Below are 13697 nucleotides of genomic sequence, written 5' to 3'. Positions count from 1 at the left end.
AGGGGGAAATGTGGGAGGGGAAACATGAAGAGGGAGGGAAGGAGAGCTTGAAGACTTGTCTAGAAGGTGTGCCTGTTGCCACTGAAGGAAGGAGGAAACTGAGGGGAGTGTCCTTGCTGTGAAAACAGTGAGGAAAGGCTGGATTCAACTACTTCCAGACTGCTAGTTGCATTATGATACATTAACTCTTATGGTGGATGTTAGGAATTAATTCTCTCTGTAAGGATTCAGAAGGAATCAGCCAAATTAGAGCACAATGTGGGGCTTTTCTCAAGAGAAAATGGGGAAGAATGTCTGAAATACATGAGAAAGCCCAGTGTTTATACTTTTCTGACTACCATAATTTCAGACCAGTGTCTTGTGCAGCAAGTCTTTAAGCAATGGTGATGCTATTTTTCTGTGGAAGTTGACGCGTCAAGTAGCTCATGCTACTAAACAATGAGGAGCTATACAACTCAATAGTTTATCTTCAGTACAATATGTTTGTGTATATTTGCATACTCAAACCCTTGAGTACAACCAGCAGTATTACCACAGTGATAAACAAAGCAGTTGATCAAAGCCTATAAAATTGTCCATTTTTGGCCTACTAATACCTTGCTTTGTAACCTGACAGGCAACAGCAGCAGTAGCAGCAGCATCAGTTGCATCAAGAGATTTCAGTGGTATAGGGGGATTAGGAGAACTCTTGGAAAGTTCCTCAGAAGCATCAAAGTTGAGCTCAAAGAGTGCTAAAGAAAGAAGAAACAGAAGGAAGAAAAGAAGACAGAAAGAAATGTCTGAAGCAGAGACCAAAGGAGATATGGATAAGTTCCCCAAGTCGGAGTCAGAAGATAGTATCAGAAGGAAAAGTTTCCGCTTCTCTGCAGAAGGAAGTCAACTGACATATGAAAAAAGATTCACATCTCCCCACCAGGTACAGCACTCTTTTTTCATTAAAGCATGTTCATCTACTCTAATTGGTTTTGGCTGAAATTACAGCAGCTTTATGTATTGGAAATTATGTAAAAGATGAGTGAAGGAAAGAAACAGTGGTAATAACATTAACAGTGTTACTTTGATATAGTTTGACCCATTCTGTTAACAAAGGGATAAAAAGAACATACCAAGAATAATTGTAAACTTAAAACATTTCTGAAAATGTATTTCCGAAGATGTATCTGGTAGATTGGAGAAAGAATCAAAGATTCTTTGATTACTATTCATAAATTTACATTAATCAACCATAGGTCCTCTATTCTGCATCCATTCTAAAACTATGCAAATAGGTTTTTTTAGCAGACCCCAGCATCAAAATGCCCTGAATAGGAAATGCCACGCTACCATTAGTTTCTATTGCTTTCCTTAATTAGCTTCTTTAAATGGTAGATAATAAGAAAAGTAGCTTTAGTACTCAACAATAAAGACAAAATATGTAGGGATCCTTTGGGCTTGTATTTATAAGAATTTAGTCATACTGTTCTTTTTCATTAGAAATTCATTATACAAGATGGACAATCATTGTAATCATAGAAAACAATAGTTTAGGAAGGGCCTGAACTATTAAACTGTCAAAGCTTCACTCCCTTAAATCAAAGGATCTCTTCTGTTGCTTAAGGATACCTTTGCTTATTTCAAGTCTACACACAGTTACAGTATTTGTAGAAAAATCACTCAAAATGCATCTCTTCAAAACGATCATGTCTGGTCTAAGCCGACAGATGACATTTAGCTACCAATACTACCCATATTTAACTACCAACACTTATCCTATTTAACTTTTGTATCAAACGTGTTAGTCTACAGACTGATATGAAATATGAGATTCAGTGGCAGAAATACTTAACATTGAAATATATGCTCTGAGGGGAGGAAAGCTTAATTTGAGACAAAGCCTCAGTAATTAGTCAAGTGTAAGGGACAATGCCTGGTCTGGTAAAGACACATTTACATTTCTAAGGAAGTGAAGTCATATTTATTATAATTAAGAAGAATGACCAGGTTGTTCTCTGGATAAGAAATAAAAAAAAAAATGTAAGAAAAACAAATTATTAAATCTATCTCAACTCCTTCGAGTAGTACTGTAAAAGTTTATTTCCAGTCTAATAAAATGCACCATTAGTTTTGGGCCAAAGCTGCTCCAAAAAATCTTTCATTAATTGGAATGGGCTTTAAGTCAGGCTGATGCAAAGGAGCTACAGCCAAAGATCTAATCTTAGACTGCGCAGTTCTGTCTCAGATATATATATAAGTGTCCGTACCTCATAGATGAGGATGGCGAGTGACTTGAGCGCACTAAAGAAGAGTCACTGACAAAGTCTGAGCAGAAAGGAATTTCTGACTACTAAACCTGTGCTTTAATAACTTGATAATAGGCCTGTCCATTGTCTAGTCTAAATTCCCTGATGCTCTTTTATATACTTGTGGTGAAGAGACTGATTAAGGAATATATTATGTTTATATTAAATACATTTTTGGTGCACAGAAAAAATACTCAATATAGAAGCATGTATGCTAAGGGGAGGAGCATTTGAGACAGAGATTCCATAGATAATAAGCTTTCTGTAGCTTTATTAGCATACAGTAAAGCATCATTGCACGTATTTTTTCATACTCTGAAACTCTCAGAAAGATTTCATTCTGGCAATTGTCATGAAGAACTGTGAAACTTCCACAGAAACTTAAACAGCTTAGGAAAGCAAGGCATTTCAAATGACAGCATTAAAATTAAATGTGAATTCATGTTGCAGAGTAAATAATTAAAATCCATTAAAATCAAGTGAAAAAAAAAGTGCATATGTCTTAGATTTGAAATAAAAGAAGGAAATGGTGCAATAGACAGGAAACAGCTCATCTTGAGACATCATGAACTACACAGCAGGGAGGAAATAAGTAACCATTTGAAATATTTTTTTTAAATTAATTTAAAATTTTAAAACACAAAGAGACCTGTATCAAGTAACTAATATAAATGAGGATAATTTATTAATGAAAGACTGTCTCGGTATTTGGTTTTGCAGTTGTAATAATGCTTTGGGGCATACATTGTCTGCATATCACTGAAATAAAGCTGAGCTGCCATAAGAGTGGAAGGATTACAGGCACAGAACCTGGTAACGGAAGAGCTGGTTCCCCTTCTTAGACATGCAGTTTGCTTCCTGGTGAAACGAGGTGGCAGAGCGGGAAAGAATGCCGTGGAATGGTAAAGGGAGACAATCTGCCCAGTCAGCTCCTGTAGAGGCTTTGTCCTTTGATACATTATTTCATGTGCAAATGAATGATGCAGCCTGCAAGAAAAGCCAAACTTTCCTTTCAGACCTTACTTTCCAGGAGCATGTAGGCACATATATTTCTGCCTCTACACGCGTTAGAATTGCCGTCATCTTGGTTCATATTTTTTGTCTCAATCCACCAGAGACTTTCAGAGCAGGGGCTACTCCTCCTAAATCCCTGAGGGGCCTGATGCATTTAGCTGTGCTCAGAGCATGATAACACATATTGGAAAGATTGGACAACAAACAAAACAGCAGCCATGGGAACATTCTCTAAAAAAACAAGGGTAGCGGTGGTAGTCAGATGAAACCTAGTGAATGTGATTTTTTGAAGGACTATAGGTTGGCCAAATACATTTACAAAGAAATGTACAAAGGGTGCAGTAATTAGTTTACCACTCTATCAGAATTCAGTGTCATGCTCTATAGCAGCTAGACCTTTTTTTTAGATAAAGTTATCTTCCAACATAAGCAAAACAGCAGTTTTTCTCCAGCCAAGTTTACATAAATAAGTTAGAAAACCCATTTGGCTGATATTCTTCAAGTAACTCAGCTTGAGGCTGACAGTCAGCATAGAAAATTTCAGCCCAAATTATTAAAATTTGGTATAGCTGTAAGAGCAGTAAAAATACATCTTATAATGTAAAACACCTGCCAGCCTTTGTAACCAGTTCAGCACACACATTATGTGTATATATATGTATATACTCAGTGTTTGGTTTTCACAGTATTAATATAGGCTTATATATTATGCTGCACTTGTCACTTTCACTTTAATTATCCTGGGATAAAAACCACTGGTATTACATATAAGTACTTTCTACCTGCAAAACTAGTGAAAAATTAAGAATCATCTCAAATCAGGTTTTTGATGTACCAAGATGCGAAGATTTGTAGAAATGCAAAACTGAGGAAAGCTTAATGCAAGGCTTCTTTTTTCCACAATTAGTACTCATTTTATTTATTCATGAATGCTGTTAATAAAATATGTAGCAAGGGAGAAGAACATTCCATTAACCAGCTTCTACTGTAATTAAAAGATGAATTACCAACAACCACTGATTTATTTTTCTTATTTGTAAGAGGATATCTTTAGGTAACTGCGTCCCTGATGAATGCTTGCTTTGAGCTGCCTGATGGCCAAATGGTACCTTCTGGTAGGTGTGCAGCCTGCTATAGCTCCCAGAGAGCTGTGCCCAAGAGTGCTACTTGTCATGTTCTCACTGTATCACCAGAGCTTTCCCAACCTGTTGCCTCTTCTAGTTGTAGAGTACTGCGTATGTTGCTCCCACACTATGAAGCCTAGTGTGAAGAGGGCAGACAAGTTCTTTACATCAACTTAGACTGAATTTAATGCCAAACTTAAGACCACTTCTGCCTCTAGCAAATAGAATAGAAAACAATGGTTGGTGAGCATTTGTTATGGTGAGTTGTTATCCCTAGGAATCCAGGCGATGAAGGGAAGAAAAGTAAAGGATTTTTAGCTTTGTCCTCTAATACAACAAGGAAGAAAAGGCAAATACCTGCAAAACCTTGATAGGGATGTTGAAAACTGTCTTTAGCACAGTCCTGGGTCCATATCAATTCAGCCTACCTTCTCTGCTCAAAACTGTCCAACCTTACTTATGTCTTCTGCCCAACTTTTCTTCAGACTGGCTACATTACTTTACCAAGAATTTTTCCCCTTGACTTCAGGTCCCCTGATTAGCACATTCCCCTACTGGACACACTGATAGTATTGAAGAAAATAGTGACTATCCTTCCTCCAGCACTGTAACTATTCTTTGAAAAGCCAAGAACTTAGAACTTCAGTTCTGATGCTGTTTTTGTTTGGTTTGTTTTAAATCTTTTACAGTCTTTGCTAAGCATTCGTGGTTCCCTGTTCTCACCAAGGCGCAACAGCAAAACAAGCATTTTCAGTTTCAGAGGTCGTGCAAAGGATATAGGATCTGAAAATGACTTTGCTGATGATGAGCACAGCACTCTTGAAGACAATGAAAGCAGAAGAGATTCCCTCTTTGTTCCAAATCGACATGGAGAACGGCGTAACAGTAATATTAGTCAGGCGAGTGTATCATCTAGAATGGTACCAGCCCTTCCAGTAAATGGGAAGATGCACAGCACTGTGGATTGCAATGGAGTCGTCTCCTTGGTTGGCGGACCTTCAACTCTAACTTCACCTACTGGTCAGCTTATACCAGAGGTAATTATAAGTGAACCATTAATTATTACAACTTGGTTCAAGGACGGATTTTTTTCTTACTGCTTACCTCTGCATGCCTTGTAATTTCTTAGAGCTGTGAGAAATAATTTGCAATAGTTTCTAAATAACAGAACATAAAGGAAAGAAAGTCCTCAACCTCTTATGTCTGAGCCTCAGTAAAGTATTATATTATCCTTGCTTTCAGTAAGAGATCTGTACATAGAAAGAAAAAAAACCCATAAATTGAATTTGACAATTTGTATATAGTTTCACCTTATCAACAAAGGTAGATAGTTGATGTATAACTAAGGATATAACTGGGAAATATGTATAGGAAAACACCTACAAAATTGAGCAGAATGCAGTTACTAATCCCATGATAGTTAATAGAAATACGCCTTACTGAATTTCTCTTGAAGAAATTTTTCTCATAACTTTAATGAGAAAAAGATGTACAGTTCCTATGTACCTTTGCAATTACATTACATTTCACTCTCAGTTTCAGACTTCTGTAAGCTAAGATGTTCTTTCAAACTTTAAAAAAGCAAGCTTTTTGCACATAATATTTTAATATGGATTCAGTATGGTATCTTTGTGGCTATAATAGAACTGTATTTAACCTGAAAACTATTTTCATTATAATAAGTATTGAGATTTCATTACTCTTACACATTTCTTTTTATTTTTGTTTCTCTCCTATCTTGATACAGATCTTCATGCCAGAAATTTAATCAGATTACCTCACAGGTTATGCATATATAGCTCTATTTCAGAAATACATTCACCTGAAAAAAAGTTTAGCCATTTAACTCAAGAGTTTCCTATAAAGAAATAGTACTAGTGAATGCTCAAAAATGTTTTTTTCATCTTCACACTAAGATAACCTTGAAATCCTTTATGAGTTCTGCAGGCCTTTTTATTCCTTTTCTGGATGGGGACAGAATAATGAGAAAAAGAGTGAGTGGTTACCATGAATCACAGCATCAATGGTAAAGCAGGAACCACGATTTAGGAACTTTTTAATCCCAATCCTGTGTTTAGATCCCTAGGCCACACTCTAGAAGAAAAGCAAAGCAACTGTAAGGATATCTGCATGCTACTGAGTAGTGACTCGTTACAGCCAGGTATTATTGCTTTGAAAAGATAATTAGAAGCCATACAAAACAGAGAGGATTTGCATATTCATTGCAAGAATATATCACAAATTCTGTATGAGCATTGCAGTGGGTAAGAATTAGGTAGAAGAAATACTAAATAAGACGTGGGGGTTTTTTTGTCATATAAAATTTTCCAACTACACTTATCAAGTTAGGAATGCAGTACAAAGTATTAGAGAGATAATTAATTCCTAGAATTAGACTCATGTTTCTCGTATCAAGGTTACTTTCTTAAATAATAGTTCACTTCTCTCTGTACTCGCACTTTAGTTATTTAACATGACTAGCTACTGGAAATTAGGGTGACAGGTTTCAACTTTGATCATTTTTTCTTGAAAGAATAATAATAATCACTAGAAAAAAGATACCTAACAAAAATTTTGTTCACTCAGTCATTTAAATGAGAACCATCTTTGGTCCCACATTGCCTTGGTATTGTGTCCCCCAGTTGATTATTCCTAGCACTGTACAAAATTCCCACTGAGTTCCTCAATAAAAAGCAAAGAAATTCCTACACAACATTGCACAGAAACCTTCAGTGTGTAAGAAAAGTCTAGTAGGCTGCACAAAGCATACTAGATTATCACTACGATATTTATACAGTAAATATTGTTAGTTGGCTGTTGAAAAGGATGGTTTAATTCCTCAGTATTTCATTTACAGGGCACCACTACAGAAACAGAAATAAGAAAAAGAAGACTGAGTTCTTATCAGATTTCCATGGAAATGCTGGAAGATTCTGCTGCAAGACAAAGAGCAATGAGTATAGCCAGCATACTTACAAATACAATGGAAGGTATTGATACATTTTATCTGACAGGCAGTTCACTGAATCTCTGCTAACTACATGTACAGAGCAATTATTTACATAATTTCCTTTTTAAGTGTAACACTGGACATGTGAAATCTCTGAACATCAGATACAAAAGGCTTTTGAGCATTTATAAGATTATTTACAAATTCTAAATGCTTAGTCATTTATTTTTCATGACACTTTCCAAAATATTACTCTATTGAGTGGACTAACAGACAAAATAATCATAGCTAGGGGATTGCCAGAGCCCCAAACAGAGAATACAGGGATATTCTTCCTGTAAGACATCAATGGGAAAAATCAATTAAGATACACAGGAATTGCTATGATAAAGGAAGTGATGTTCTGGAACAGTCATTTCCCTTAGACTTAAAATCCAAGGAAAGACAATAGGAAATGAAAAAGATAGTTTTAAAGAAAACTGTAATCAACCCATGCCAATGCACATGAACTGCCTTCCTTAAGCATTTCTTAAACTTTCCTAGGTTTCTAAGTATATCAAAGATTAAAAAAAATTATATTTGCTATATGGAAAAGCATACACCGTTGGAATAGTTTTGCTTATGTAATGGAAACTGAATACACTCTGTTCATACATATGCCATTAAAATATTTTTATAAGCTTAAAGGATCTATTTTATGGATACGGGCAAAGCGTGATAGCTGTTATAGTCAGACAAACCCTGCAGATGTCCTACCATAGATAGATGTCTGAGATGATTCACTCTTCAGAGATAACGGAACTGTCCACTGGTTGTAGAGGAGCTCAAATAAGTTAGATGCTTAACCTTAAGATGGCTAAACATAGGTGAGAGAAATCCCATGTTAGTGTGAGCTCTATATAAATGGTTTAAATGGTTTAAATAAGCCATTTATTTAATGATTTAATCATATTACATATTTTAAACAAGAACTTCCAGAGGGTATAGTTGGAATATTCATTATTTGTTAATTGTTTTTCCTTTTTTTTTTTTTTTTTTTTTTTTTTCAGAGCTTGAAGAATCCAGACAGAAATGCCCACCATGCTGGTACAGATTTGCAAATACTTTCTTGATATGGGATTGCTGGAGCCCATGGTTAAAAGTAAAACACATCATCAATTTAGTTGTGATGGATCCATTTGTTGATCTTGCTATAACTATTTGTATTGTTTTAAACACCTTGTTTATGGCCATGGAACATTACCCAATGACAGAACAGTTTAGCAGCGTCCTTTCTGTGGGGAACCTGGTAAGTGGTTTGTCATGCACTACTTGGTGTAAAAATACCCTTTTCTAAACAAAGAAATGCATTGTGTTGATTTTAAATTTATTCCAGGTTGGTTTTTATAGTAAGTTTAGAAACTGTATATATAATTTTCATAGATAAAGTGATTTTTGCTAGACCCTTTAACTTTCATTAATCTATTTTTTAACTACTATAATTAAGTAACTGAATATGTGTGGAAGTGCAGTCTTTACTGGATTCTCAGATTTCTTGAGATCTACCTTGAGTTTTTTCTTTAAAATGTTAAGGTATATGTTATCTAATTTTTACCATGGTACTGATCTTCCATCATAGAAAATATTTTTCTTCTGTAAGAAACTGATGAAATATTCAGATGTCAGAATTTCTCCTTGAATTTTTTTCAGTTACACTACAGTGAAAATACATTTCCAAGAAAGGCATACTTCTTGTTAGCAGTAAGTCCTTGCCACTTTGGGTAATTAAAAATACATAATAAACTAGATTTGTATTTATTCTCTAACAAAAAGCACCTCATACCCGCAAGCTCATTAGTGATGCCTTTCCCGATTTTAACCTGATCCAGAGATTTAGGGGTACATGTAATTCTAAAAGTGGCATAACATAACTTAAATGTTCTTGTCTGTTTCTCTCCATGTGCTTTCAATGCTCAGGTAGCAGAGGACTGAACCTTGCAAGTGTTTCAAAAGAAGATTCATACATTTTTAATTTTTTGCTAGCTCACATAACTACCAACAGTTTACACAAGAGAGATCTGGATTGACTCACGCAGCATGCAGTCCTGAAAATCAAAACCAACCAAGTGTTCTGAATTAATCATTCAAAAATATTGGTTTTCAAAAGTCTGCTAATATTTAAATGGAGCAGTAATAGATTTCTCAGTCATAATATGTTTTAAAGTCTGAACATTTTCCTTATCAGTACTGGTATTACATCGTTCTATGATTTTTTTTTTTAATAGAAGTGAAATTGAACTTAATACTTACGTGTTTTTGTGTGCATTACAGTTTCCTTTCTCATGGACAAAGATTTCATTGCTGGTATATTCTTATATTCATCACAGATTACAGAATATTATATTTTAAAATGCTGGTCTGTCATATTATTAGAATTATTTATTTCCAACCTTTTATATTTACGAGGTCTTCTGCCTTTTCCCATATCGTATTTTTATTTTTTTTTACTCTAACATCATATTAGCAACAGTCATATTTCTAACTACCTTTATAACAATCCAGTATCCTTGATTAGGATTATATATATGCAGTGAATACTATTCCTGCTGGTTTCAATTAAATTTTCTGTTCCTCACTGTGTTAATCTATTAACCTTAATTTTGTGATTTCCATTCAAAATATGTTAATTTACTCTTTGCTTGTGACATCACGGTCTGTTTGAGGATAAATTAAATATGACAAATATGACTCTGCCTTTTCTGTAGCATTTTAATGAGAAGGAAGAAATAGTTCTAAAATGCAACGATTCATTTGCATAATACTAAAATTCATTCAGTATTCAAAAGTCCTAAGAAAATATAAGAAAACCTGAGTTTACTTCTGTTAAAATGTTTTTTTGGTGCATTTGAGGATGCAGTTATGCTCAAGAAAAAGTAGTTTGTGGATGGAATGGGATATTTTGTGAAGGAAATATTTTACAATTAAATATTTTTCATTGTTTTTTTCAGTTATTTTGACAAATATGACAGTTTTGTCAAGAATAATCTTCTTTGTTGTGTTCTCTTTACCATACATAGCAATACCTCTTAAATTCTTTGGTTATATAACATCTCATATATCAAATTAATAGGATAGTGTTTCTTGCTATATTTCTAGTTTCTCCAAAGTATACACTTTGAAAAATGTTAATATTTACACTTTAACAATGGTGAATGTTTCCCCAGCATTATATCCACCTCCTAATCTTCTTGAACTGGAAGGCAATCATGAGTGTAGTTATATAGTATTGTAAAATGTCAGCTTTGCTTCCATAAAACTTGCTGTAGGAGGACTGAGAACAAGCTGGGTAAAGAACTATCACAAGGCAATGGCAGAGTACTTTGGTGTACTTTAGTAGACTTTTGGAATCACCTAGGATATCCTTTGAGTGTTGTGCAGAATTTTCATATATTTTTAGTGGTTTTGTATTATGCTCCAAAACTTTTTATTATGCTGCACAAACCACTGATCACTACTCATCACAAGAAAGTGCTGAATTAAATTCTGGACTATAAAACACTAAGCAGCATTGATAATTTCACATTTGCCATTTCCAAATATTTCAAAGAACATTATCACCATGAAGTTCTTTCTGCCAAAAGGAAATAGCTATCCCATGAAATAGTAGCCGTGCATGAAACCTCTAAATCTTTTTAAAAAGCTCAGTACAAGAAACTCCAACTTCCCCTGCCTATTCCACCCACACTTTTCAACTCTAACTTAAAAGACAGACCTTAGAAAGTCTGTCTTTGTAGAGTCTGACCTACGAGAGTTTCTTCTAACACTTCTGTTTAGACTGTGAGCAAGGGAAAAAAATGCTGTCAAGTTTTCTTTTGCTTTACTGGGACTATCCTCTAGAAACAGGACTGAAAACACTGGATCATATCACGTCATCTGCTGGGTGAATAGCCCAGCACATGTCAAATACAAACTCAAGCTGAGCTGCTGACTGGTTAGTAAATAGCTTTTTTATAGGTGTATCAAACCTCTGCCCTCCTATATCTGTCCTGAATTAGTAATTTGTTGTTGGTTATCAGTTTTCAGTGTTCAGAAACACTTAGATGCCATTTGGAGGTAGCAATCAGCCGTTTTTTATAATAACAGATACAAGTAACAGGTATGAGAACTCAAGCTGGATTAGAAAAATTTACTCAGGTATATAAATTTCTTATAACAATTCAACTAATTAATTACATTTTGTTTTAGGTATTCACTGGGATATTCACAGCAGAAATGGTACTAAAGATAATTGCCATGGACCCTTATTATTATTTCCAAGAAGGCTGGAATATTTTTGATGGTATTATCGTTAGCCTTAGTTTAATGGAGCTTGGTCTTGCAAATGTTGAAGGATTATCTGTTCTTCGGTCATTCAGATTGGTAAATACCTTGATAATTAAATACTTGAATGCAATTGTTTCACTCAAAAAAATGTGCTGATGTTTCTAATAATTATCAGTATTGTAAAGATATATTATATACTCAAATGAATCACGATTTTTCATATATGTCTAATTCGCAAACCATATTTGATAAGTACAAGTTTAAGGTGTTTGTCAGTTGATATCCTTTGATATGTTTTCGTATCAAATTATCCTATTCATATATATCCTACTGATATCCTTTGCCAGCAGAAGACTAATTGCTGCCTTTTGCAAATTTTGTAAATCTTCATTATACTGATTTCATTAAGATTCATCAAAGCTGAATATCTGTAAAAATATACATGTTGCCACCAGCATAAAGAATCATAACATGGTTAGTCTTTATATTGCCAACTTTACTTTGTGTTACTCATAAAGCCCCTAAGTAGATCCTCTCCTCACAACTTTTATTTTAATGGCACTGAGAATATAAATTTAGTAACTCCATTACATATAACAAAGAGTCATAACAATCTGACTTTAGGATAACACTTATATTGCAATATTATTGAGCTTATACTAGAAATGTCTTGTTTATAGAAAAGGGTATTGTACATAAACTAATTTATAGGTATGTTTACTGGAGGCACTATTCATGATTTAAAAGTCTGTATTACTAATAGTCATCACATTACTTAAAAACCCAGGTTATTTCCTGATACATAGAGCAGGAAGTCATGGCTTAATTAGCACCAGTTGCAATGGTACCCAGCTTCACATACCGTAATTTGATTACTGAATATTATTTTTAAGTTAGTGTTTATGATTTGAACAGACATCACAATATCGGCATCAAATTGTTGCTTCAAAAATTGTCCTCTAACTAAGCCTGGAAGACCTAATGTGGTGCCGAGGGAAATGTGGAAAGCCAGAAAAGACGGTGTAGCAAAGGCAATGAAAAGAGTACAAACTTCTAAAATGTCTTGAAGAATTGTTCAGTAATCATCTGCAAGTGGATGTTTAAAAATATAAAAATCAAACACGGTACAAACAGAAATTATGGGTTTTTTTCTACATGCGTCACTAAAATGAAATGCTGAACGCTAAGGTTTAGGCACCCACCAAACTCCATACTCTCCTCTTTCCATTAAAATAAGTTCCTACTGAAGAAAAAATTAATCTACAGAAACTGATATGCTCCACTAAACCACTTGAACCTAGTGTCTATTTCATAACTAAAACTAATGATTCCTCTGCATTTTTGTTTTTCAGCTTCGAGTTTTTAAGTTAGCAAAATCGTGGCCAACTCTAAATATGCTCATTAAGATTATCGGCAACTCAGTGGGGGCTTTGGGGAACCTGACCCTGGTGCTGGCCATCATTGTCTTCATTTTTGCTGTGGTTGGGATGCAGCTGTTTGGGAAAAGCTACAAGGAATGTGTCTGCAAGATTTCCAGTGACTGTGTGCTTCCACGCTGGCACATGCATGACTTTTTCCACTCTTTCCTGATTGTGTTTCGAGTGCTGTGTGGAGAATGGATAGAAACGATGTGGGACTGCATGGAGGTTGCTGGCCAAACCATGTGCCTTATTGTTTTCATGCTGGTCATGGTGATTGGAAACCTAGTGGTACGTGATGAACATTTTCAAACATTAATTCTGATGCAAAATGTACATAACTTACAGCAGGCGGTAAGAATGTTTGTCATACTTCCATTTAGAATTGAAAAATAAATATGAATATGCTAGATTTTTGATAAAAACATATGATGATTCCCTTCTCCCCCTTTTCACTCATTTCCATACCCTGAAGTATTCTCACTATGGGTCCAAGAATTTAGGAATACACCAAAATGTCAAATCAAATACCTTATCATGGGAGTGCTGCAGCTAATTTAGAGGTGCTGTTTAAATCCAAATGTCTTCCTAACTCCTCTTGAAATAACAA

General features: G+C 34.8%; 1 protein-coding gene across 12 annotated transcripts in view; it reads left to right on the top strand.

Moving 5' to 3' along the window:
- LOC141462790 (sodium channel protein type 2 subunit alpha-like) overlaps nucleotides 1–13697 on the top strand; it is a 59377-nt gene that overhangs the window by 13095 nt on the left and 32585 nt on the right. For 6 of the 12 annotated variants that reach the window (XM_074144810.1, XM_074144807.1, XM_074144809.1 and 3 more), the window contains exons 10-15: nucleotides 617–916; nucleotides 5107–5454; nucleotides 7275–7407; nucleotides 8417–8655; nucleotides 11592–11765; nucleotides 13022–13378. In XM_074144810.1, coding sequence (XP_074000911.1) covers nucleotides 617–916; nucleotides 5107–5454; nucleotides 7275–7407; nucleotides 8417–8655; nucleotides 11592–11765; nucleotides 13022–13378 — 1551 coding nt within the window. Of the gene's footprint in view, nucleotides 1–616; nucleotides 917–5106; nucleotides 5480–7242; nucleotides 7408–8416; nucleotides 8656–11591; nucleotides 11766–13021; nucleotides 13379–13697 lie in introns of all 12 variants that reach the window. The other 6 variants (XM_074144814.1, XM_074144813.1, XM_074144816.1 and 3 more) reach the window with 4 other exon arrangements.

Source organism: Numenius arquata, chromosome 3, assembly GCF_964106895.1.
Source record: "Numenius arquata chromosome 3, bNumArq3.hap1.1, whole genome shotgun sequence".
Lineage (NCBI taxonomy): Eukaryota > Metazoa > Chordata > Aves > Charadriiformes > Scolopacidae > Numenius > Numenius arquata.
The sequence above is the reverse complement of the archived record's forward strand: the minus strand, read 5'-3'. Positions and strand labels throughout refer to the sequence as shown.